The sequence below is a fragment of the Chrysemys picta genome, chromosome 4 (genome assembly GCF_011386835.1).
Source record: "Chrysemys picta bellii isolate R12L10 chromosome 4, ASM1138683v2, whole genome shotgun sequence".
Taxonomy (NCBI): Eukaryota; Metazoa; Chordata; order Testudines; family Emydidae; genus Chrysemys; species Chrysemys picta.
In genome coordinates this window covers 91,190,635-91,218,060 of record NC_088794.1, presented here as the reverse complement: position 1 = coordinate 91,218,060, position 27,426 = coordinate 91,190,635, and the positions used below count along the sequence as shown (strand labels likewise).

At 42.3% G+C, this 27,426-nt stretch overlaps 1 protein-coding gene across 10 annotated transcripts in view; it reads right to left on the bottom strand.

The window, feature by feature from the left end:
* Positions 1-27,426, bottom strand: part of PSEN1 (presenilin 1) — a 52,895-nt gene that overhangs the window by 14,087 nt on the left and 11,382 nt on the right. For all 10 annotated transcript variants that reach the window (XM_005284592.3, XM_065593007.1, XM_005284591.5 and 7 more), the window contains 5 exons: positions 22,393-22,646; positions 20,657-20,798; positions 15,941-16,008; positions 14,446-14,666; positions 1,997-2,095 (listed from right to left, as the gene is read on the bottom strand). In XM_005284592.3, the coding sequence (XP_005284649.1) occupies positions 1,997-2,095; positions 14,446-14,666; positions 15,941-16,008; positions 20,657-20,798; positions 22,393-22,646 (784 nt within the window). The remainder of the gene's footprint in view (positions 1-1,996; positions 2,096-14,445; positions 14,667-15,940; positions 16,009-20,656; positions 20,799-22,392; positions 22,647-27,426) is intronic.

Genomic DNA, 27,426 nt, shown 5'->3' with positions numbered 1-27,426 from the left:
ACAACTCCTGACTCCCTGTCACCCACAAGACCAGAGTCCCTCCCCCAATTGTAAAGGGTCTTATGTATTTCAACGCTACAAGAGAGCCGACTGGGTAAGCAGTTTAACCAGATGTTCTGAACTTATCCAATCTGAATAAACAATGTTTAAAAAGCTCTATACACTCCCACTAGCCAGAAATCAAGATGCAAGATGAGCAGGAATCCCCAGTAGTGAGCTCCATGGGTGATGCCCTGGTGAGAAGTCCAGCCCCAGCTGCTAGTAACGGAGAGGAAGTTGGCATTACCATAGTGGACCTCACTAGGGGGCTCAGTTTTTTTTTTTTTAAATCAGCTTCTGTCTGCTGGGTACCTGATTAGTCTAAAATATGGCTGCTGGAAGGGAGAAATAACTCTCTTCCCTCTATCCCAGAGACTCTTAGCTGCTGGAGGTGAAAGTGTGTGTCTGGTACTTTATCTTCACCTGGCATTTTAGTTTCAGTCCTCCTCTTTCAACACAGAGTTTTCCTGAGCAGCAGCAAAGTAAAATTTGTTGTTTCTTGACAATTTCATTGCTGCTCCCAGGATTATGAACAGCAGCAGTGAAAATGATCAGATTTGAGCTAGTTTTACATTGCTGCTGCTTACTGGAGCTGGGCAAATAACTGATTTTTTTGGTTCTACTTGAGCCAAATCTAAAAATTTGGAAAAAATGTTGGTGAATTTCAACCCAAAAAGGTCTTGTTTCCAGGTATTTTTAAAGGCCAGATTCACAAAACTGCCAGAGGTAGTTGTGGTTCTTACCTTATAACTGTTAGCTCAATGGTTAGGGCATTCACCCAACATGGGGGAGACATTGGCTCAATTCCCCCATTTGCCCGATATGGAGCTGGGACTTGAACTTGAACTTGTGTCTTCCCCCACACTCAGGAGAGTGCCCGGACTATAGAACATCCTGGGACAGGTGTCTCTCCTGTTGAAGCTGTCCCACTTTGTATAAAATACTTGAATAGAGAGGAAGTAAGAATCACTCTATAACTCAGTGGTTAGGGCACTCACCTCGGACGTGGGAAACCGCAGTTCAAATCTTTGCTCCAATGCGTAATTATTTATACAAGGTAGAACAGTTTCAACAGGAGAGACTGAGAAAGATCATAACACTATATCCCAGAATACACCAAAATATAGCCCCATGGTTAGATGGGGGAGGAGAAGAGACCCAAGTTCAAATCCCTGCTCCATATCGGGGGGGGGGGGGGGGGGGGGAGAAGAGAAAGGAAGGAAGGATTGAACTAGGTCTTCCCCTTACTGGGTGAGTGCTTGAAGCACTGAACTAAAAGTTACAAGGTGGGCACGCCCCCTGCCCCCCCCCTTTGTGAATAAAGCCTAAACATGTTTTGGGGTTAAAGCTAGTCCACAGATTTGTGTCAAAATTGCAAATAATTTCTGGTCGACAAACGACGAGCAAAACCAGAAGCAGACACACACAGAGAACACAGAAGCAGTTCACATTTAATGGGTTATTCCTTGCAACCATAAGCTAGAAACGTAATTTTTAAAAGCCTGAAGAAAATCTATTTCTTGCAGGAATACATGGGATAGGATCCCCTCGCTCACCAACATGAACTTCCCCCTTCTCTGTGGCGAGTAGATTGTTTAAGCCCTGCAAATGGACAAATATTTCTAAATAGAAACAAAGCCTATCCTAAGTGTGCTAGATTCACGTTCTACTGATGCTGTTTTGGCCGGACCAAGATCCTTTATCATTTTTTCCATTTTAATTTAAAAAGAACAATATGTGCTGTTTTTATCTTGGAATATCTTATAAAGAACATATTCCAGGTTTCTGAGCAAATAGCAAATGAAAAATTGAGGCCCAAGGAAATGAAATGTGATCTCCAGCTGTGCATGCAACAGAACATATTAAAGCAAGGGAAGCCAATGGGATGATTACATCTCCTTTCCTCAAGGTCAGGCAAGAGATTACAAATCTAAAAGCCTTAATGAAATATACTTACAGGAGTAAATAAGTGCTGGGAAGAGTGTTTCATTTCTCTCTTGAGCTGTTTCAACCAACATACGAAGAGGACCTTTAGGACACAGGACAGCAACCAGATCTGCAGGGGAGAGCACACAGAAAAGATCCTGTACTACAGTATTACAGACTTGGTTTTTAAAAAGTTTTTATGTGAGAGCGGCTGCAGGGATTGGTAATGGGATACCCTCTAGGACGCTGCCTGGAATATAGACCAGGTTCATGAGTTTGTCCCAGTCCAGTTCTCAGTGATAAGATACAAGTCCAGTGGATGTAGATATTGGAGATAAATAGAGGTGATAGTTTATTATATCTAAATTATGTGGCAGGGACCCATCGCCCTTCAAGCCCTTTCCCCCCCACTCACTATATCCCTCAATTCTACTGCCACTTTTAGTGTCTGGCATACAGAGGTGTCAGCAGGGCTGATGAGGGGGGGGAGAAGCCGTTACAAATTACCGGGGCCCGGCTTCCCCCCCTCTCGTCGGCCTGTTTAGCCGGTCTGCCCTTGCTGGGGGGCCTGAAAATTTTTTTTCACCGGGGCCCGAACCCGCTCTCAGCGGCCCTGGGTGTCAGTGCATGCCCCACTCTTGCGCACTGTAGGAGGTGCAAGAGTGGGAGACTGACTGGTCAAAAGTCTGGGCCTTTGGCATAAGCACATTCGTTTTCCAGGTTTAACTTCTATGGTGTGCAAGCGCATGCTTCTCTTTGGTCCCTCCATGTTCCCCGGGGTCTGTTGCCCTCCATCCATTTTAGGTACTTACATGACCCCATCACTACAGTAATTGAGTGCTTCTTTAATGTATTTATCCCCACAACACCCTTATGAAACAGGGCAGTATTATTATCCCTGCTTCACAGACTGAGAACTTAGGCACACATGCTGAGTGACATGCCCATCCCCACACAAACTCTGTGTAATTGAATCCAGGTATCCTGAGTCCCACAACAGCGCCATAACCACTGAACCATCCCTGCTGGCTCCAGTCATCAGGGCACACCCTGAGCTCCACAGGGAGAAGAGCCCTACTCCCAAGAACTTTAGGAATAAAGACGCTTATAACTCTGTGGCCAGCTGGACTTAAACCCTGCAGCAAGGCTCCCTGGAAATTGTGGCAAATTCAGATAAATACAAATATTGGGAATTTTAATAAATAAGAAAGCAAATACACTAACATATCTCTGGAGCTATTCTGACATTACTTTTAATGAGATATTACTTTTAATGTTTTTCATGCAGTCCCCAAACTGTTGTTTTTCAGCATGCTGTATATTTTTAAACTCAGACCATGTAGTTTCATCACAGAAGCTGGCAGAGGCAAGCTTGAGGTTTTGATGACTGGGCAGTAAACAATGCAGCATCTGACAGTTTTGGCAACCAGGAGGCAGCTGAAACTTTGTGTACTGGGGAGGGTGTGAATTCCTCTCCCTCCCTTGTAGGCAGTGATGGGTGTAACTTCAAATCTGAAGCAGGATTTAATTCCAAATTCCTCATTCCACACCCTTGCTGCCCCACTGCCCTCCATCACAATACCTATGGAATATCCAAGCTCAGCACTGGGGGATAAGCACTCAATCTTGAGGTTTCTGTTAAAATTATAATAAACTGACAACTCAAACCTAATGATGACATTGTTGACGTTTAGATTGTTAACAGTCCGTTGCACACACATGTAAACATCTGGTAGATCAATAAAGGAAGGTTAATTACTTTATGATAATGGAAGTCCTTTGAGATGCATGGTCCCTATGGCTATCCACTGCTCCCGCAACCAGAAATTCTTCAACAACAGTGTCTGTTGGTCCATACCAATGCACTGTCTCTCCTCGTGCTGCAAACAGACGGTGTGAGGGGTGGGGCAAACCAACTGCCTCTCCAATTCCAACTCTGTTGTGAATCACGTGAGAATCCGAAGCAGAAGAGAAGGAAGGTGGATTGTGAATACCCATAGGAACCACACATTTCAAAGAACTGCTGTTACTATAATGTAAGTAAGGCTGTGACTACACTGCCACTTTCAGCGCTAAAACTTTTGTCATTCAGGGGTGTGAAAAATCACCCCGAGTGACAAAAGTTTTAGCGCTAAAAGCTGCGCTCCCAACGATAAAGGTACCACCACCCGTTAGGGGTGGGTTTTTTGTTTTTGTTTTTTTAAATCACCAGGAGAACTCTCCCGCGGCTATAAAGCATGTCTACACTGCCCACGTCACAACACTGCTGCGGCCGCGCTGTAACGTGGGTAGTGTAGACATACCCTTACTTCCCTTTCTTTGAGTGCTAGTCTCTATGGGTATTCACTATGAGCGACTGCCATGCAGTGCCTATTGAGAAGGCAAGTGCGAGGAAGAGCTTTGCACCACAGGCGGCGCGCAATAGAGGCTGGGGGAGGCTAAGCCTCCCCAAACCTCATGCCACCGGGGGGCGGAGAGGGGGGGAGATGGCGGATTTGGGGCCCCCAGAACAATCACCCCACTCCGCCACAGCCCTGGGGCCACGGCAGGGGCATAGAGCTTTTCTGGTCTCAGTGCTGCAGGGGCGGGGCCGGGGGGAGAGAAGAGGTGGAGTAGGGACAGAACGGGGGCAGGGCTGCAAGTGGAAGGGGGCACAATGGGGGGAAGGGCTCCAGGCTCAGAGCCCCAGGCAGAGCCAAGAGCTGCGTGCGGTCCCAGCCGAGGCTGAGAGTTTGACTCCGGCTGGGGACGAGCTCTCAGCCCCCGCCCCCACCCCTGTCCTCATAGCTCTGACTGAGCCCCAAACCCGCCCCCCTGCCAGGGCCATGGGGGGGGGGGGGGGCTGAGAGCACAAGCGGGGGTGTGGCCTCAGAGGGAAGAGGCAGGGTAGGGGGCTAGCCTCCCCAAGGAGAAGCTTCAACCGCCGCCCATGCTTTGCACCACAGTTAGCAGGATTACAGAAACGAAGGAAGCATCCTCAGCTGAGGCTTGAATCAGGGAATAGTGCCCGGTAAAATGCCAATAGAGCCAATCTGCCAGTCTATAGATTTCCAAGAGTGGGACTCCTTGAAAGGATGCCACTGAGGCAGCTTGCACTCTGGTAGAGTGAGCCCTGACAAATTGTGAAGAAGGGGCTCCTGCCTTCTCATAGCAGAGAAAGATACAGCTGGAAATCCATTCTGAGAGTCCCTGGGAAGACATTGCCTCTCCCTTCATCCTCTCAGATATAGAGACAAATAGTCATGGAGATCTTCTAAAGTGCTTTGTCCTATCCAGACTGGATGTCCGCAGGGCTCCAGCATTCCGTTTCCTGCCTCTATATTCCTGAGGTCTTGGGTAAAAAACAACAACAACAGGTAGGTGGAGTGCCCAGTTCAAGTGAAAGTCAGATGGAACCTCAAGGATGAATTTGCAATCCAGTCTCAGGGATACTCTGTCCCTGTGAAAGACAATATAAGGCAAGTCCACCCTGAGGGCCCTAAACTCAACTACTCTCTTGGCTGAGTAATGGCTGTGAGGATGGCTACCTTCACTGATAAAAGTAAGAGGCAGCAGGAGGCCAAGAGTTCAAAGGGCAGTTTCATGAATTGGGAAAGCAGTAGGTTCAGGTCCCAAAACAGAGTAGGTCTTGATACGGGTAGGAACATTCTGATGGTGCCTTTTAAAAACTTGACTGTTGTGGAATGGGTGAAAACCCTCTACCAGAGAATAAAAGACATTGATAGCTGCTAAACAAACCCTTAATTTACTAATGGATAGGCCTGTGACTATAAATGAGAGGAGACAGTCCAGGATAAGAGGAATGCCAGATTCCCCTAGAGGCAAATTGTGCCTCTGACACCACAGGGAGACCCACTCCCACTTGGCAGTGTAACACTTTCCTATAGAAGGTTTTTTGTTTTTGAAAAGGATGAACAGAACTTTCTCCAAGCAGGATCTCCCTAAGTCTGTCATCCATCCCAAAACCAGGCTGTCAGATAAAGGGGTGCCGGTTTGGGATACCTGGTGCCACCCCTGTTCTGTGACCGTAGGTCTGGAAACGGTACAGGTGAATGCATGGGTGGGAGACCACCTGTAGGGCCCTGGTGAAGCAGAATTGCCGTGGCTGGTCTTTTGGAGGACTCATGGTGGGAGCAGAATGGGAGGAAAGGTGTGACCAGTGCACTAGGAATGCATCCTCTCTGAGCAGCTCCCCGAGCGTGCAGAAAGCAATAAGTTGAGCACCTTCTGTTGTCCTGGGTTGCAAAAAGGTTGGAAGATGGGGATCCCCACTGGCAAAAGATTCATTGGGTGACAGACGGGTAGAGCTCCCACTCGTGAAAATGCCTGCTGAGGCTATCTGCTAGGGAATTCATTACCCCAGGCAGATGCACTGCAGAGGATGATCTGGTGCTGGATGCACCAGTTCCAGAGGTGCACCACCTCCCTGCAGAGTGATGCAAACCTTGATCCCCTCTGTGTGTTTATATACTAAGCAGTGGTCACATTGTCTTATTTTACCTGGACCCGAGTGGATTGAATGAAGGGGAGGAATTTTTTGCATGCTTCATGGACTGCTTGAAGCTCAAGTTGGTTGACCTGGTGTGTTCCACTTTTAAGAAGTCCAGGAGCCCTGAGCTATATGGTCACCCAGGTGTGCCACCCCAGCCTCGGAGGGATAGGTCTGTCATGAGTGTCTGTGGGTGGGGCAGAAGCAAGGGACCCCCCCACCACACACAAACTCTCTCTCTCTCTATTTCCATCGGGTGAGAGATGTCCAGACACTGGGAGGAAGTGCGACTCTCTTATCCAAGGAGTCTCTTTGGGACAGACCTTACTCTGCCAAACTTGGAGCCTGCGTAGGTGAAACCTGGCGAAAGGGGTCACATGAACGCATGAAGCCATGTGGCCTAGAAGTACCAAGCGAGACCAGACTGCCATCTGAGGACTGAGACAGAGTTGGCTACCAGAATCTCATTGCGAAGAATCTGTACTGTGGCTACATGAATCTACGACTGCTTCAATAATATCTATAGTCATTATGGGTGTTAAAGTGGACACTCCTGGATTTACTTAAAAGTTCCAAGGAGTGGCATATGTAGAGCAGGACAGCAATTGCTATTCGTACTCCTGATATGACTGTCCCTTGAGGAGCCAGTGTCATAGACTCACAGGATTGGTGCTATAGCCCCAGCTTTGGAACAGTCTCTAGGAGACCCCTTCAGTGTGCCAGACCCTCTCAGGGTCTCTCTCTTGCTCCAGGGTAAGCCAGGTGGCTCCACTGCCTCCTTACACAGGATTTCTGGGCCTGCAGCACTCCTGCTTCACACCTTGAGCTCTGAGCATTTCCAGTGACACTCACATAGCACTGGCAAAACAGTAGCGTTTATTTCTTAACTGGAACACAGCATAGGAAATCCTGAGGGTAATCTAGAAAAATGAAGGTTAAATCATAGTCCATTCTGATTAGTCCAGCCAAGCTGTAGTGAACCCCTTGTTTCAAGTTCTGTCTGTCTTCCTTCCTCCGTCTGACCTTCTGGGTCAAACTTTAGGTAAGAGCCCCAACTCCTTCCAGCTGCTAACTCTTCTCTCCCACCTCATAGCGCTCCAGACCCTTGATCTCCACCTGGGCAATCTGTTGTTCAGCTTCCCTAAGAAAAGGCAGGGAAGTCGCTGGTTGCTAGATGTCAATATTCTAGCAATTGGATCCCCACTGTCTTCTCAGATGCTCCACTGATATGGGGATTAAGGACCAGATAGCTAGGCAACAGTTACACCTATGTCTCCTAGCCTGCCCCAAGAGCAAAGAGTTCCCTTCCACTCACTGGGTAATAATGCCACGCAGGGGAAACTGAGGCACAAACAAGCCTCAAAAATATTACAAAATATTCTCACTGTGTCATAGTCAGTCATCCAGTCAGGGAAATATATAGTGGAGCTAGTAGCATATATGCACTGCCACTATCATCATGACCTTTGTAAAAACTCTTGGAGCTGCTGAAAGTTCAAAACTATTTTGCACTGGAGGTGCTTTGAGTCCACTCTGAAATGCAGGTATTTCTGTGTGCCGAGTGGAAAACAGGTGACCTTAGAACTGAGAGCCACAAAACAGATGCCTTCATTCAAGGAGGGGATTACAGCAGCCAGGGTAATCATCCTGAATTCTGAGTGGCGGATGAACACATTCAATTTTCTGAGGTCCAGGATGGGTCTCCAGTCCCCCTTCTATTGGGGATGAGGAAGTATTTGGAGGAAAAGCGCTTCCCCTTGTGTTGAGGTGGTACCGGTTCTATTGCTTCCAGTTGGATTAGGGAGTCCACTTCCGGTTTGAGGAATGGCTTGTGACAGGGATCCCTGAAGGAGGCTGGGAGGTCGGCAGGTTGGAGATGGGGTAGACAAGAATTCAATGGTATACCCTGTTCAGATGATGTCTAAGATCCACCTGTTTGAAGTTAAAAGTTGACACATTGGAAGGAAACAGGCTAGATGGTCTCCAAAGGAGTCTGGGGAGATTGATTGTGCAAGGACTGGCTGACGGTTCTCGATCGTCCCCATCAAAATGATTTCTTGATAGACGGCTGAGTCTGGAGAGGGAACTGTAGGGTGGAGCAGCATCTGCCTCGCTGTACCATCTGGTGCTTTCTTGGTGGCTCATAGGCCTTTTGGTGCTAGAATAGTGTAGAGTTGGCGAGTATCTATGTTATGGCAGTTTAGAATATTTTCTGCAAGGGGCTCAGTCCACTCCGCCCCTTGTACCCTCGGTTTGCAGCACGAGAAGACAGTGTGCAGAAGCAGATTAACGGACATTTCTATTGATGAGTTTCAGTGCATGGAGATTGTGCACCCATGGTGAATACCCATATGGGCCAGCACTCAAAGAACTGCACATAACAAACCACGTAACCATTATAACTTGTCATCTTGTTCCCTATTCCTTATTGTTTGTTGCCATCACCTGCCATGTCTACAGTTACAAGTTCTTTGAGGCAGGGGAGATGCATATATTACTGTTTTTAAAAACTATACTTCTCTATAAAACCGCTCTTGGCTATCTACAAAATTAGGTAGAAGTCTGCCTTGGTTATGTTTGGTTCACGTTTTTGAAGATTCTCTTTGCAACCACCAATATTTTTCTTGAGTTTTAAAAATAAGTCATTAGATGTCATAATTACAATGCTGCTGCATAACTGCAATATATATGGAGACCTGTCTACATCAAAAGATCGAACTGCCACTGTTGTGCTATAGCATTAAACAATCTAGTTCCAGGTACTAATAAGAGACAAGCTAGTGTAAAAATATATTGTTGCTAAATAAGAGGCTCCCCACAAGAAATGTCACTCAGCTGCAAATCGTGTTTCTATCTGTCTTTGCACTTTGACTTGTAAGTCAACAGTATTCTCAAATACAGCACTATGAAACTGCCAGATTTAATGCCTTGAAATCCCTCTGCTCAGTGTATACTACCAGTGGCTTTTCTTTGCAGAAGTCCAAAGCTAAACCAAGAGAGTTCCACAAAGGGAGTGCCAAATCAGCATAATCACTAACTAGATAAGAAAAATCCGCAAAGGCTGTGTCTTTGCATAGGTTAGAAATGCAGATGAACAAGCACATTTTATGAGGTAATTTGGATTCTCTAAACTAACATTACAATTTAAGAGACTAGATAAGTGGAGCATACAGAGGTATTTTATAGAATGTGCAAGTCTCACACAGGCTGCCAACCTGCCTGTTCCCACTTGAACAAGAGGAAGTGTGAATATTTATATATGGAGAGTTTGCAAAAACTAGGATTATTAAACTTAGAAAAAAGGAGTATTAGCAAGGATTTGACTGAGGTATTCAAAGTGATGAGCAGCATAATGAAATATGAGCAGCCCCCTTTTTCATCAAGTCCTCTGGTTCTTGTACACGGGACAACGAATGAAACTAAGAGAAGTAAATATAAAATCAAAGGAAGTCATTGAACCATACATATCAATAAAGGTGACCATAAGAGTATAGCTGTAGGAATACACCACTGGCCACTTGACCAGGATGGGCATTGTGAAATGCTCAGGGAGATCAGAAAGGCTACATAAAAAGAAAAGCCAATAATAATGGGGGATTTCAGCTATCTCCATATTGACTGGGAACACGTCACCTCAGGATGGATGCAGAGATAAAATCTCTAGACACCATTAATGATTGCATCTTGGAGCAGCTAGTCCTAGAACCCTCAAGGGGAGAGGCAATTCTTGATTTAGTCCTAAGTAGAGCACAGGATCTGGTCCAAGAGGTGAATATACTTGAACTCCTCATAGGGTGATCAGATAGCAAGTCTGAAAAATCGGGACAGGGGCTGGGGTGTAATAGGAGCCCATATTTAAAAAAAGCCCCAAATATCAGGACTGTCCCTAGAAAATCAGGACATCTGGTCACCCTAACTGCTCAGTAACAGCCATCATAATGTAATTGAAGTTAACATCCTCAAAGGGGGGTAGGGGGAGGGAAGCTACTGTGATAGGTTTCTTTGAACTTCAAAAAAGGAGAATTACACAAAAAAGAGGAAGCTAGTTAAAGAGAAATTAAAAGTAACGGTCACAAGAGTGAAATGCCTCCAGACAGCATGGAAATTTAAAACACCAGAATAGAGACAAACTAAATGTATACCCCAAATAAAAAACTAAAAACAGAAAGAGGACCAAAAAAAAGTCACCATGGCTAAACAGCAGAATAAAAGAGGTGGTTAGAGGCATCCTTTAAAAACTGGAAGACAAATCTTACTGAAAACAGAAAGGAACAAACTCTGGCAAGTCAAGTGTAAAAATATAATTATGCAGGCCAAAAAAGAATTTGAAGAGCAACTAATAACTCTGGTATAAAGAGACAAAGAGTCCCGTGGCACCTTATAGACTAACAATCTATAAGGTGCCACAGGACTCTGTCGCTTTTTACAGATCCAGACAGACGGATACCTCTCTGATACCTGTGGTATCTAACCTATTGCTTAAATCAGCTTCTATATCAAATGACTGGAAGATAGCTAATGTAATGCCAATTTTTTTAAAAAAGCTCCAGAGGTGATCCTGGCAATTACATGCCATTAAGCCTAACTTCAGCACAAGGCCAATTGTTTGAAACTAAAATAAAGAACAGAATTATCAGACACATAGATGAACATGATTTGTTGGGGAAGAGTCAACACAGCTTCTGTAAAGGGAAATCATGCTAACCAAAATATTAGAATCATTTGAGGGAGCTCAAAGCATGCGGACAAGGGTGATTCAGTTGATTAGTGTACATGGACTTTCAGAAAGCCTTTAACAAGTTCCCTCACCAAAGGTTCTTAAGCAAACTCAGGCCTAGATTACAATGGGCGGGGGGAGGGGAGGAAAGAAAATTGATCTAAGTTACGCAACTTCAGCTACATGAATAACGTAGCTGAAGTCGACGTACTTAGAACTACTTACTGCAGTGTCTTCACTGCAGTAAGTTGACGGCTGACGCTCTCCAGTTGACTTCGCCTGCACCTCTCACCCTGGTGGAGTACCGTAGTTGACGGGAGAGTGCTTGGTGGTCGATTTATTGCGTCTAGACTAGACGCGATAATTTGACCCCCGCTGGATCAATTGCTGTCAATCGATCCAGCGGATGATGTAGACAAGCCTTAAGAAGTCATGGGATAAGAGGAAAGGTCCCCTCATGTATCAGTAATTGGTTAAAAGATGGGAAACAAAGGGTAGGAATAAATTATTAATTTTCACAATGGAGAGAAGTAAACACTGGATCACCCAAGGATCTATGCTGGGAACTGTGCTATCCAACGTATTCATATATCATCAGGAAAAGAGGGTATGTGATATGGCAAAATTTGCAGATGATATAAAATTACTGAAGATAGTTAAATCCAAAGCTGACTGAAAAGAGTTACAAAGGAATCTATCTAAACTGGATGACTGAGCAACAAAATGGCAGATAAAATTCAATGTTGCTAAGAGCAAAGTAATGCACAATGGAAAAAAATAATCCCAAATACACACAAAGTGATGGGGTCTAAATTAGCTGTTACCACTCAAGAAAGATCTTGGCTTCATCGTGGATAGTTCTTTGAAAACATCTACTCAATGTGCAGCAGCAGCAGTAAAAAAAAAAAAAAAGAAGTTAACAGAACATTAGGAACCATTAGCAAAGAGACCAATAAAAAACATAAAATATCATAATGCCACTATCTAAATCCATGGTATGCCCACACCTTGAATACTGCGTGCATTTCTGGTCACCCCATCTCAAAAAAGATATATTAGAATTGAAAAAGGTATGGAGAAGGGCAACAACAATGAGGAGGGGTATGGAACAGCTTCCATGTGAGGAGAGATTAAAAAGACTGGGACTGTTCAGTTTACAGAAGGGGGGGGGGGTATGACAGAGCTCTATAATATCATGACTGGTGTGGAAAAAGTGAATAGGGAAGTGTTATTTACCCATTCACATAACAAGAACCAGGGGCACCCAATGAAATTAACAGGCAGCAGTTTTAAAACAAACATAAGGACGTACTTCTTCACACAATGCAGTCATCCTTTGGAACTCATTGTTAAGGGATGTTGTGAAGGTCAAAAGTACAACTGGGTCCAAAAAAGAATGAGATAAGAATCTGATAACCGTGGAATTCACCCCTACCAGGTTGAAAATAGCCCAAATGTGGTGACTTTCAAGTTACATTGTGAAGCCTGTCTTCCTTGGGCTAGCACCCAGGGAAGGCTAAGGTGCTCTGAGTGTGGGGTTTCTTTGGGGAATCTGAGGGGTGGAGATTATTATTATTGGATAACTGCCTATTTTCTATTGGACAGGAATTGCTGCTGTTTGTTATTGTTATGGAGTGTATTTCACATGGATGGGAAAGTCTTGTCTAAACATGTTATGTTGTTTAAAGTGAAAAATAAAATCTTATGACTACTAACACTTGGATTCATGCCAGCTGTGAAACAAGGGCTTAATAAGCAGTTGACCTATGAAGGCCAAGGAAGACTCTCCCTACCTCATTCAGAACCTTGGTCAAACAGCTAGCACTACGTGCGTAAGGAACATTTTCACCCTCTTCCGAGGCATCAGGTACCTAAGGACAATACTGGCCCAAGATGGACAAAGGGCTAATCAAGTCTGATTAATCTTGTATTTCTACAAATATGGATGGGAAAAAAAAAACAGACCCTCACCTTTCCCATCATCAGGGAATTTCAGATTTCGTGTCTATCTGCAGATAAAATTCACTTCTGCGTTTCCAAATTAATTCAAATTCTTTACGAGTAACTTTGCATTGATCCTCCTCTTCGCTATAAGAAATTTAAATTATACACTAGGAGCTAGGGGTGTGATCACAAACACATGCTTGCGCTAGCTCTTGTCTTGGTCGCATGAGTATCAATAGCAGTGTAGCACGGCTAGCGGAGGTATGGCTGAGGGGTTATACCAGGGGTTATGTACTCAGCACAGCTCAGCCTCTGCTGCCACTACCCGTGCTACCACAGCTTCACTGCTACTTATACTCGCCCTAGCTCGAACGTGTACACAAGTAGGGGAAATCACATTCCTAGCTTGTCGCATAGCCGTAACCTTAGATATTCTGGACTATTATGTAAACTAAATCAGTCTTTGAGACACATCTCCCCTTACAGCAAGATCATGAAAACCATAAAATACAGAGTACCACTCCTACGGAAGGGCTTCAGTGCCCTTTACAAGTGAATGATAACTGTCTGAGACGGGCTATGTGATCTCTAGGTATAGCTTATTGCAGCCTACTCTGGGATGAAACATAACGTATGATAGTCTAGAAAAGGAAATGACTACTATACCGATTTGAACTGTGGGAGAGTTTTTAACTGTGCCATGACTAGATCCTCCTGTGTGAAGGAACTTTTTCCTAAGGAAAACTCCTAGAGGAATTTCTGAGATTACCCTGTTCTTGTCAGGGGATGGATTGGCCCCCTTGGTATCTGGAGGACCCTACGGAGGCCACAGCTATCCACCTGAAGCCCTTGTACCCAGGATGTGGCTCCAGCCTCCCGAGGAACTGCTTCACTCTGTAAATACAATAGCTCCCAAAGGCCCTTCAGGGAGTGGGAGACACAAGAGTTATCGTCAATGAGACCAGAGGAGGACTACAATATGGGTTTCAAGCCTATCCTCTCCCCCCTTGTACTACCCCAATTCCTCTCCCATCTGCACTTCCTGCAGACCCCAGGGAGGGCCCCTCATAGGGTCCAGGGTATGTGGACAGAGACGGTATTGCAGAGGCACTCAGAGGTAACAGCCATTTGAGGGGGACTTCCCTTACAGCTAACTCATGGGTAACACTATCTGGTCCCTGGAATTTGAGTAAGACATTAAAGCAAAACCCTTGCCCTGCCTGTGTTTGGATCCTGGGTTTTATGCCTGGTCAAACAGATGGAAGAAGTGAAAGTAGGAAGAGGGCATGCCATCATCATTGCTGGTATTATGCTTTTTTCAGGATCTTACCATATACTGAAATCACAGCTAGGATAAGCCACGCAGTCCATTCAGGAAGGTATTTAATGAATACCAGGGCCATGAGAGCACTGATCATAATGAGATATGCTTGCTGGAGCCGGAGCGGGCCTTTCCAGTGAATGCAGATCATTCCCACCACACCGAAGTTCCAGATCATGAGCGCGAGGGTAATGTAGTCCATGGCAACGTTATAGGTTTTAAAAACCTCACTAAAACATTTCAGAAAAGGAGATTAGATAAAGAAAACAGGCATCTGTTTCCCTAAAGCAATGGCAAAAAACAAAGAAGGCAAACTTGAGAATTAGATTTTAAAACTCTACACTCCATGTATTTTGACAAAGTTGTTCTTTTATTAGATCTTAATTAGATCTGACAATGACTCAAAGAAACAGTTTGCTTTTTGAGGAAGAGGTAGTTTTACAGGGCATGTTTCATTTAAACTATTTTAGGTTTACTAATTCAGTTTTCTGCAGTACAACCTTCTATTGACCCTCTTGTTTCCTTCTCAGTCACAGATCAAAAAGCTGCCAGCACAGGAGATCAATGCAAAGTAGTTACCTTGATTAACCTATAGATGGTCTTCCATTTTGTAAGTAAAATTTCAAAAAAATAATTTCCTTGCATACAAATGGCTCTATTAGCTACCTGGAATATCAACTAGACACGTAGTACCACTATGTCAACCATGCAAGGGAAAGAGGATGTAGTGTGAATGCTTCAGCTGATCAGACATTGGCCTGGGCCCTAATGAACTGATTTTTTTTTAATTAAGAGAACAAAATATTCTCTGAAATAAATATATCTAAGAAATTTAAAGTTACGATGGCTCTCCAGGAATATAAGCCTGGGGTTCGTCATTCATCTTTGTCCTATTGGATGAAATCCTAGTGCTAACTCAGGGCTAAGAAAAGCATGCTGACTGTAAGAGTGTGTTTGGGGTTTGCACCACCATTATAGCTGCCCACTATTACCAGAAAGTAAAAATCTCCCTTTGAAGATGGAGCTATCTTCCTCAATCAGATATGAGAGATTACTGAATACAATGAATGGAAAAACTACCTTGCAGGGAACAAGTATATTTTCTCCAAGTCATAGGCAACTTCCACTGGCCTGCGAAAAAATCAGTGCTCGAGCATGCTGCTGGCACAGAATGCTGCTAAATGGCCGTGCCTGATGAGGTGGTGAAGTGCTGCTTCAGGATCTGACTTACAGGACAAGTACAAAACCTTGAAACATGGGTCTATTCTGCTGTAGATGCAAGTGCATAACTTCCATTAGATAGAATAGAAGTGTGTATCGGTGGCAGAGCAGATTCCTTTCAGTAGATTAAGTCTTTTAGACTGTTCCCAAATAAACGCTCTTTGCATGGCTGACCCTTACCAATTACCATGGTGACATGAGGGCAACTGTTTACATATGCTTATGGTGAAGAGACAGACTGTCTGGAAGACAAATTCTGAAGTTGAAACTCTTGTAGACTTACCCCAAGTAGATGAATGAGAAAAAGAAAAGCAGCAATAGAGAAGAAATTATAAGCCAGCCATGGATCACCTGAAAGAGGAAGACACATCAACAAACATCTCCATTTCAAACTTGACATTTTAAAGTTAAATTACCGGTACATCTTTATCAAAAATGCCTTTTTTAAAAAAAAGGTTCAATTTCATAAGCAGAAGATACAGCAATATCTGAGCCCATTTTCAGAGTACCACTTACAGCCTACAGCCTCTCCAAGAGGAAAATATTAATACCTGGTGGTTAGTGCAAGGGACTGAGATTCAGAAGTCTTTGGCTCCATACCTTACTGTCTACTGATACATTGATTTTTGGCTAGTCCCTTTACTTCTGTGCCTGAGTTTACCCATCGATAAAATGGGGCACTACTTAACCAACCATTGTAAATTGCTTTAGGATCCTTGAATAAAAGGTGCCGTACAAGTGCAAAGTATTTTTGGCATATTAACTTACAGCACTTTGATAATGTTGGATTGATGTCAAAGTAGAATATACTGCATTGTAAAATACATGAAAAAAATCTATTAATTTTTCTATTTAAAGAAATGAACAGCCCAGTTTCCAAATCATTAGCAGAATCTGTGTGTAACCTTACGGATAAAGTACAATGTCAAAGTGCTTTATTTATGAATTCTAGCATATTAAAATCAACTAGAATTAACATAAGGCATCACGTAAGGAATGAATGAATAACGAAGGTAAGCAGCTTTAGTATTTGCCCTTCATATGCAATAAAAAACACCTAATAGTGTGGCCTATACACATTACACAATTTGATACGTCACCATGTATAACAAGAAGACAACAGTGTTCTGAGATTAAAGTCTAGCAAGACATACATTAATTTTACAAAAAAAAAGTTACATTAGAAAAAAATAATCAAACCTTGTTTTAAGGCGTGAGAATACTTTGGGACAAGTCCTTCATACTAATGTCCCAGACTAAAAACAAAGATTGAAGAGAATTTGGAAAGTCCTATAACTATGATCATGTCTGAACTGACAGGCTGCAAAAAGACAAAATGCTAGATTTCCTAAGTACCAGATTACAAAAAACAAAGCTCTGAAATGCCACATCGAACTGGTAGAAAATCATCCAAAACCTAGGGAAAAAAGTAATAGAAGAGATCTTTCAAAAATGAATGAAGGAGGGGAATGGACAGTCTCTTCAGAAAAACAGATTCCTAGAATTGTAAAAGTCAAAAACTCCAACCTGTTAAAGACTTTGGGCAAGTTCTGGCCTTAAGAAGAGTACCTTTGAGGTGCAATGGGGTATGAAATACATTAAAATATAAAGAAATATTTTTTCCTCTAGACAAGAAACCTCACACACAAGCTAACACACGGACCCCACAACTAGATTAAAGTTCTTTGTAGAGAAACAATTCAGAAGCAGTAATTTAGTACTTGTTTGAACTGGGTAAAATGGTACAAAAATCCTTCCTGTGTTGAAGTCAGATTCAGAACAGAATTTACTGCTCAACACAATATACATCCAAGAGAACTCAATCGTTCTGATCTGGAGCTTTGTTTTTCTCCCTATTTCCCTCCCTATGAAGGGTTTATATTGGATTTTAAACATTTTTTAAAATAAAAACTTCTTATGAAATTTAATGTTTTACCTTGTAGAGATTATTTCTGTTTCACTAGTATTTATTTTACTTTCATGTAACAGCAACAACCTTCTAACAAACAAGAGTCAAGTTTCATATATGTTTTAGATTTTTTTTTTTTTTTTTTTAAGTGTGTTCAGAGGCCACTGCAGCATCTCTTCCACTTCCCTTCTCTTCCTCTGGGCCATCCTTCACGATGTATCCCAGATTACAAAAAAACCTCAATGTAACAAGACTTGTTGGCAAGCCTGGGTAACCTCACAGGTTGGCCTCTATATCCGATAGAGCCTCCTCAAAAAATAAAGGCTGTGCAGCTCTCTCCTTTGCGTTAAGCATTCTGTTTTTAAATGCTGTTGGCAGGGAAGACGTCACATTTCTGTCACCACCAACTGTTACAAGGGGAAGAACGCTGAAGTTGGGGGATCAGCTTTACAAATACCGTGTAAGGCTACACATACATTCTGATAGAGTGGAAGAGTGGATTTTGTTTTTAAAAACAAAATCTTTTCAGGTCACTTTGATGGCTAAGATGTCATAACTTTATTGTTAAAAGAAAGACACATTAGCAATAAGAAAACTCCAAAGAAAACTGTCCCACTCGCTAGGAAGAGAAGAGACCTGGAGGTACAGTGTGCCTGAATACTAATGTCCCATTCTAGCAAAGAGCAGGTCTGCTCTACTGAACAAATGCCAAAAAGTGCATAACTCTAAGGCAGTGGTTCTCCACCATGGGCACACAGAGGTCTTCTGTGGGATACATCAACTAACCTAGATATTTGCCTAGTTTTACAACATGCTACATAAAAAGCACTAGCGAAGTCAGTACAAGCTAAAATTTCATACAGATGACTTGTTTATGCTGCTCTAAATACAATACTTATATTCCAATTGATTTATTTTATAATTATATGGTAAAAATGAGAAAGTGAGCAATTTTTCAGTAATAGTGTGCTGTGACACTTGTATTTTTAATGTCTAATTTTGTAAGCAAGTAGTTTTTAAGTGAGGTGAAACTTGGGGGGGGGGGTACGCAAGACAAATCAGACTCCTGAAGGGGATATAGTAGTCTGGAAAGGTTGAGAGCCACTGCTTTAAGGCCCCAATCCTGCAACACTTACATGTGCTTAACTACCATGAGTAGCCTCACTGATGCACCTAATTGTTTCAGTTAGGTATCACAACACTTTCCACCCCAGTAATGTGTGTTCTTCACATTACATGGCTTTTCAAACACTAAATGGTTTTCAAAACCACCTGTCCTTTTCTCATAGAAGTTTCTCAACACACTTCATGTGAAAGACAAGTGTTATCCAACATATTTCATAACATGTCATGGCAAGTTTCTAGACTTCTGATTAAAACATTCCCATGTCTCACCTGACAATGGCTCCTATACTAACTGATTTGTTGGTACAGAGTCAGCTTGCCTGCTAAAACCTGAATAAAAGTGAGTTGCCAAGGTTTGCAAAATACAGGGAATTAAGTCTGGAGCTCTGGCAGTAAAAGAATTTGCTTAGACAGACTGAAAACATGGGGGAATTAAGGCAAAAATAAAAATACATGAAAGAATAAAAGAAGCTACTCAGACAAGCTTAGAAGGCGTGATTTCTGATGGTTAGAGTCAGAATCTGAAATCAGGACCAGCTCTACTATTGATTTGTTCTGTAACCTCATGCAAGACACTTCACATTTGGGCCTCAATTTCTCCAGTTGGAAAATTGGGACAATACTTTCCCTACCTCAAAGGCGTTTTCCCTGACATAATGCCTGAATGAAAGGCACTACAAATGAGCAAAGTAGACACCATACTGCCACCATTTGGGATGTCAAATATTCTTTAGCTAGAAGTTTGTTTCTGTTCACTGAAATGTAAACTAACCGTGATTCTCTACATACCCAGCAGAAAATTAGATTTATGTTCAGCAACTGGGTGCCTGGATTTTTTCAGTGCAGCGGCCTGGAGATACTGTGTTAGCCTCATTTAAATTCAAAAATTCAACATTTTTCATGAAGCAAAAATCACTACCAAAGCTCCAATATTTATTTTGTCATTAAATTTAGTTTTATGCAATCTACATATTCACTTTCTGATGTGCCAAAGATTTTTGTAATGACAGTGCACAACTGCACTGTAGAAATGGCCAAGGGGAAGCTAGAGGTTTTGGCAGCTTGGTAAGCACAGGTGAGACTTCTGGCATCTGGGGAGGCCCAAAAAACAGTTTGGGATTGTGGGTTTAAGCACATCAGTTGGCTGCTTCTACTAAAATGATCAGCACTGAAATAATTTAAATATCTATTTTAAACTATCATTGTTAGGTTTTTGAGTCAATACCCCATTGTGATAGATGGGGAAGTTAACACCTCATAAATCTTGTTCCAGAGTGGCTGCAGACTCAGGCAGATGTCACAATGTGGCAACATCATCAAAAGACTTTTTTTCATTGCATCCATGCAGGTTAGAAACTCCTCCCAAAAAATCGCAGAAGCTGGAACTACATTTTGTGGCAAGGAATGAATTTGAAGGCTAATTCTGTGACTGTATAACACAGATACTCAAGGGTCTGACTAAAAGACAGTATATCATTGTTATTCCACATCCTGCTTTATTGAATATTAAAGAAAAAAAAACAATCACTGGGCCAAAAGCAGCCCACACCAGCAGCTTTAACATGGAGCTTTGACATATGGAGACTGCAGGTTCTAGCAAGTTGATGTGACCCGCACCTAGATTAAGTCTGACTCCCATTAATAATACCATTATATATTTTTGAGTCCTGATCTCAGGTGACATACCATCACACACAAAAATGGCTGTTGAAGTGCATTTTATTATTGGCAATGCCAAGATCATGCCTTGTCCCCTTTTACTCCATGAAAGACTATGTACTATCTGATACAATAAATTGTCCATTCCCCTCCCAATATGGGGAACAAGGCTCCAAAAACTAAAGCAGTGAACGTCTGTGCTGCCAGTTTAATTAATCATGATTGCTCTTTCCCTGACAATACATTTCAGGAAATAAAAGGAGGTTAGCAGGATTAATTACCAAGGTTAACTACATCTGTGCTCACCTTATAGCACCTGTATTTGTAAAGCACAACCAGGAGTATGGTCATGACAATGATGACACTGATCATGATGGCAGCATTGAGAATAGAGTTCAGGGCTCTCTGTCCCACAGTGTCTGTGTCTTCAGTGAACGGAGTGTAGATACTACAATACAGACCAAAAAAAGAAATGAAATTCCAATACATATTCCACATAAATGTTTTCTAGATAAAAGCTCAGGATCAATATGTAGATATTTAAAGCCAATTTCCCTCTTGACATCTCAGTACTTATCTTTCAAATTAAAGTTACAAAAGTGAGTTATTTTCTGCTTAATAAGAGAGCAACCAACATTTAAGAACTATTTTATGTATAGCAGCGGTTCTCAAACTGTAGGTTGGGACCCCAAAGTGGGTTGTGACCCCATTTTAATGGGGTCACCAGGGCTGGCGTTAGACTTGCTGGGGCCCGGGGCCAAAGCCCTCAGGCTTCAGACCTGTGTGGCAAGACTCAGATTACAGGCTCCCCGGGCTGAGCCCTTGGGCTTCGGCTTTGGTCCCCCCACCTGGAAGAGTGGGGCTCGGGCGGGCTCAGATTTCAGTCCCCACTCCTGGGGTCATGTAGTAATTTTTGTTGTCAGAAGGGGGTCACGTGCAATGAAGTTTGAGAACTCCTGATTTATAGCATGCAAGTAAATGTGAATTAGATCACACTAAGTATATTTGGGCCTTTGTACATACACCATCTAGTGGATATTCAATAAAATGAAACCTGAAAATAAAAATGAGTACAGCAGGGGAGGAATTAGATTTTCTGTTTTGTGGGAAATTCCATGAGTTTAAAAAAAAAAAAAAAGGAAAAAAAAAATCTATTCCAAAACAGAACAAAACCAAAATTTTAAGACTTCCTAATGCAATTAAATTAAAAAATAGTAATTTCAGATCACGTTTCATTCTGATTTTAACATTTTAAATTTTTTTGCAATATCTATTTTGAAGCCACAAACCAAACATGTTGTGACATTATCAAAAAGCTGTGTCAGTTTTTTTCCTCCAAAAATGAATTTTTGTTAAATTCAGCATGTTTCCACAAAATGTTTTTCCATTGGACAATGCAGATCTGTTGAAATTGAAAAATTTAGTTGGAAAATTTCTGGACAGCTCTTGCTAATGTATTTATTTCTTTGTCAACAAGCACCATAAACAAACCTGAACCCTGCATACATATGGATGTTCATTAAGCTCTCATTTTTCATCACTAATGACGCTTTAATTTCTAATGGAGTGCAATTTTCATGGTCTGTGCTCAGAATTAAGTCCATATCACGTAAACATCATACAAGAGGCACAAACTATTCAGTCAAAGGCCAGGATTCAGATGAAAGTAATGGTGAACAAATTATCTTGAGAGAGGTGCTTCTACAAGGGAGGGTTGAAATTATTGGCAAAGCAGCAAAGAGAAACTTCAGGTTTCACCACGGTAAGTCCTTTAACTTACGCAAGCACAAGAAAAATTGGGCTGATCTGGTAGGAGAAACCAGTCTGGATCAGTCTCCAGGCTGACTGGAGCTGGGAACAATGCTGAAAGTAGGGCTGCTGGACTCCAGAAGGACCAGCATCAAGCCAGGGCTTGGGCTGGAGGAAAGGTAATTGTATAATATAGGCACTTGAAGATGTGCAGACACATAGTAAAGGAAAGGATTCCCAGAAGACCCAAACCAACAAAGACAATACAAAAAACCAGAAGATTTGATACATACAGCTGTCCATCCTTGCGTGTATAAAAGCTGACAGACTTGATGGTTGCAACAACTACCACCATGCAAAGTGTGACAGGTGCAAAGAGCATAATCACATGCTTTGCCCCATATTTCAATGTCAACTCCTCATCTTCTTCGTCCTGTTCCACCACTTGCTGCGCCCTATTCTGTGGCTGCCCATTAGTCTCTGATTCAGGGTTGTCATTGCGCCTTCGCTCACTATTATCATGGCGTCGCCTCTCACTGTTGTCATTCTGCAAGATAAATAATTCCATTTCCATAAGCATCTGTTTGCAACCTGTGTTCTGTACGCTAGGCCAAGGAGGCTATGGAGTGGGGAATGTATACTGTACTATTTACTGTCATATAGCTTCAGCAGCAAGGATCTAAATGACACCATTTACAATACACTGCATGAAAACTGTGGATAGAATGCAAGCATATAAAGTAGGACTGTCAAGTGATTAAAAAAATTAATCACAATTAATTGCGCTGATAAACAATAATAGAATACCATTTATTTAAATTTTTTGGATGTTTTCTACATTTTCAAATATACTGATTGCAATTACAACACAGAATACAAAGTTTACAGTGATCACTTTATATTTATTTTTGATTATAAATATTTGTGCTGTAAAAAACAAATAGTATTTTTCAATTCACCTCATACAAGTACTATAGTGCAATCTCTTTATCATGAAAGTTGAACTTAGAAATGTAGAATTATGTACAAAAAAATAACTGCATTCAAAAATAAAACAATGTAAAACTTTAGCACCTACAAGTCCACTCAGTCCTACTTTTTGTTTAGCCAAACAAACAAGTTTGGTTACAATTTACAGGAGATAACGCTGCCCGCTTGTTGTTTATAATGTCACCTGAAAATGAGAACAGGCATTCGCATGGCACTGTTGTAGTCAGCATTGCAAGATATTTACGTGCCAGATGCGCTAAAGATTCGTATGTCCCTTCATCTTCAACCACCATTCCAGAGGACATGAGTCCATGCTGAAAATGATTCTGCTCGATAACGATCCAAAGCAGTGCAGACCGACGCATGTTCACTTTCATCATCTGAGTCAGATGCCACCAGCAGAAGGTTGAATTTCTTTTTTGATGGCTCAGATTCTGTAGTTTCCACATCAGAGTGTTACTCTTTTAAGACTTCTGAAAGCATGCTCCACACCTCGTCCCTCTCAGATTTTGGAAGGCACTTCAGATTCTTAAACCTGGGGTTGAGTGCTGTAGCTATCTTTAGAAATCTCACATTGGTACCTTCTTTGCGTTTTGTCAAATTTGCAGTGAAAGCATTTGTGACATTGCACTCCACGCGTTTTATGGAAATATGCTTATGAGTGTGAATATAATGCAACTGGAATATGCTTTATGCAAAAGGCCTCTTGTAAGGTATCATTACAAAGCTTATAATCTACTGAGTGTGTTCATCCTATTTGTATGTATGATATGAAGTATAACTCTGAGGTCTTACTGTAATTATGCAAAGTGTGGGCCATTAATGGTGGTTTGGAAGCTTGATGGCTCCCACTGACTAGGACAATTAGTTGTAAATGGCTCTGTTTACTTGCAAATCTCCCTGGGTATGTGTGGGCCAGCCCTGGAAGAATGAAGTCTCACAGGACATGTGACCATGTAACAGGATACCGGAATCCATCTTAAACCTGGTGCTTTTCCATTTAGGAGGGGTGGGAATCCAGAGAGACAAAGGGTTCTCACCTTGGGCCAAAGGTATAAAAGGGGGTGGGGCAGAACAAGGGGGGGGGTCCCAGTCATGAGAAAGCCCCTGCTTTTTACCTAAGATGCTTGCTGGAACTAACCAGGACTGTGCCAGGGGAAAGGATTGGGCCCAGCTAGGAAAAAGTCTAGTCTGTGAAAGAAGCTTATGGGAACATCTCTGAGGGTGAGATTTACTTGTAAACAGTTGCTTAATGTATTAGGCTTAGACTTGCGTGTTTTGTTTTATATTGGTGACTTACTTTGTTCCATCAGTTATTACTTGAAATCACTTAAATACTACTTTTTATACTTAATAAAATCACTTTTGTTTATTAATTAACCAGGGGTAAGTGATTGATACCTGGGGGAGCAAACAGCTGCGCATCTCTCTCTATCAGTGTTATAGAGGGCAGACAATTTATGAGTTTACTCTGTATAAAGCTTATACAGAGTAAAACGGATTTATTTGGGGTTTGGATCCCATTGGGACCTGGGTGTCTGGGTCCTGGAGATAGGAAACCTGCTGAGCAGTTTTTGGTTGAAGTCTGCAGCTTTGGGGGCGTGGACCAGACCTGGGTCTGTGTTGCAGCAGGCTAGAGTGTCTGGCTCAACAAGGCAGGGTTCTGGAGTCCCAAGCCGGTAGGGAAAACTGGCTCAGAGGTAATTCCAGCACATCAGGTGACAGTCCCAAGGGGGTCTCTGTGACCGAATCCATCACAGCGTTCTTAAAATGAACAACATGTGCTGGGTCATCATCCAAGACAGCTATAATCTAAAATACATGGCAGAAAGCGGGTAAAACAGAGCAGAAGACATACTATTCTCCCGCAAGGTGTTCAGTCAAAATTTAATTAACACTTTTTTTTTTAAACGAGCGTCATCAGCGTGGAAGCATCAGCATGGAGCATCATCAGCACGTCCTCTGGAAAGGCAGCCAAAGCATGAAGGGGCATACAAATGCTTAGCATATCTGGCACATAAACCTTGCAATGCCAGCTACAAAAGTGCCATGTGAACGCCTGTTCTCACTTTCAGGTGACTTTGTAAATAAGAAGCCGGCAGCATTATCTCCTGTAAATGTAAACAAACTTGTTTGTCTTAGCGATTGGCTGAATAAGAAGTAGGACTGAGTAGATTTGTAGGCTCTAAAGTTTTACATTGTTTTGTTTTTGAGTTCAGTTATGTAACAAAATAAACTTACATTTGTAAGTTGCACTTTCACAATAAAGAGATTGCATTATGGTACTTTTATGAGGTGAATAGAAAAATACTATTTCTTTTGTTTATCTTTTTACAGTGAAAATATTTGTAATAAAAATAATATAAAGTGAGCACTGTTCGCTTTGTATTCTGTGTTGTAATTTAAATCAATATGTTTGAAAATGTAGAAAAGCATCCAAAAACAGTTTATAAATTTCAATTGGTATTCTATTGTTTAACACCGCGATTAATTTTTTTAAACACATTTAATTTTTTTGAGTTAATTGCGTGAGTTAACAGTGATTAATCCACAGCCCTAATATAAAGCAATATTAGAAACTCTAAAACAGGATAAGTTGTTAAAATTGATGTTGCTTTTGTCCAATAGCATGGATTTGTCTTCTACATAAACAAATTACAAATTGAAGGGCCTATTTTTTTTCCTTGGATGGAGATACTGTCGAGGTATGAGCATCTGAAAGCAGACGTTAGCCCAAAGTTTGTAACAATTGTAACATCTTACACTATTACTGAAGATGGTGACAATGTGACATTTGACACTTGTTGCATGGAAGTCCCATGAAAATTATTCTGAAACCAGTCTTTATGCTGTTTACATGCACTACACTACACTGAGAAGAATCTATCATTATTAAAACTGGAAAAAAAAAAAAATCTACAAATCAGTCTGGCATTGCATTCCCACAGTTTTACAATTTTTTAAAGAAAACTGATGTATGAATAGTAATTAAAATCTCAGATACTTCTCACATTTTTAAAATTAAAAAGACAATTCTCATGAACAACAAACTTGTGGAATGAGTATATCGATTTTTCCCCCCTACAAAAAGGGATTTAGTTTAGATCAGCAGTCCCCAAATTTTATAACACCCTTTCCCTAACAGACCTTTCCATAGCTAGACCATCCCTGCCAGGGGTTTGTCTCACCTGTTCTTAAAAACCTCCAGTGACAGAGATTCCACAACCTCCTTTGGCAATTTGTTCCAGTGCTTAAGCACCCTGTCAGGAAGTTTTCCCTAATAGCCAACCTAAATCTTCCCTGCTACAATTTAAGCCAATTGCTTCTTGTTCATCCTCAGAAGCTAATGAGAACAATTTTTCACCCTCGCCCTTGTAATAACAGTTTTCAAGTAGATAAAAGGTTATGTTCCCCCTCAGTCCTCTCTTCTCCAGACTAAACAAAAATTTTTCTCAATCTTTCCTCACAGGTCATGTTTTCTAAACCTTTAATCATTTTTGTTGTTGTTCTCTGGATTTTCTCCAGTTTTTAACACATCTTTCCTGAAATGGGGCTCCCAGAATGGGATGCAATCCTCCAGCTGAGGCCTAATCAGTGAGGAGTAGAGCGGAAGAATTACTTCTCGTGTGTTGCTTACAACACTCCTGCTAATACATCCCAGAGCGATGTTTGCTTTTTTTGCAACAGTGTTACATTGTTGACTCATATTTAGTTTGTGATTCACTATGACCCCCAGATCCCTTTCTGCAATACTCCTTCTGATCCCCAGATCCAAAGGCGCCAACTCCATGGGAGCTCCAGGGCTGGAGCACCCACGGGGAAAAAATGGTGGGTGCTGAGCTCCCACTGGCAACCCTCCTATCAGCTCCCCCATCCTCCACACCTTGCACCCGCTGGCAGGCCCCGCAGATCAGCGCCTTCTCCTTCCTCCCTCCCTCCTGTGCCTCCCACCTGCCGCGAACAGCTGTTTCATGGTTTGCAGGAAGCTGGGGGGGGGAGGAGTGAGGGTGCGGTGCACTCGGGGGAGGGGGTGGAACTGGGTGCAAAGGGGCAGGGTGGGAAGAGGCGGGATGTGGGCGGGGCCTTGGGGGAAGGGGTGGAGTGGGGGCAGGACCTGGGGTGGAGCCAGGGGTTGAGCATCCCCCAACACTTTTAAAAGTTGGCGCCTGTGCCCAGATCCCTTTCTGCAGTATTCCTTCCTAGGCAGTCATTTCCCATTTTGTATGTGTTCCTTCCTAAGTGGAGTACTTTGCATTTGTCCGTATTGAACTTCATCCTATTTACTTCAGACCACTTCTCCAGATCATTTTGAATGTTAATCCTATCCTCCAAAGCAC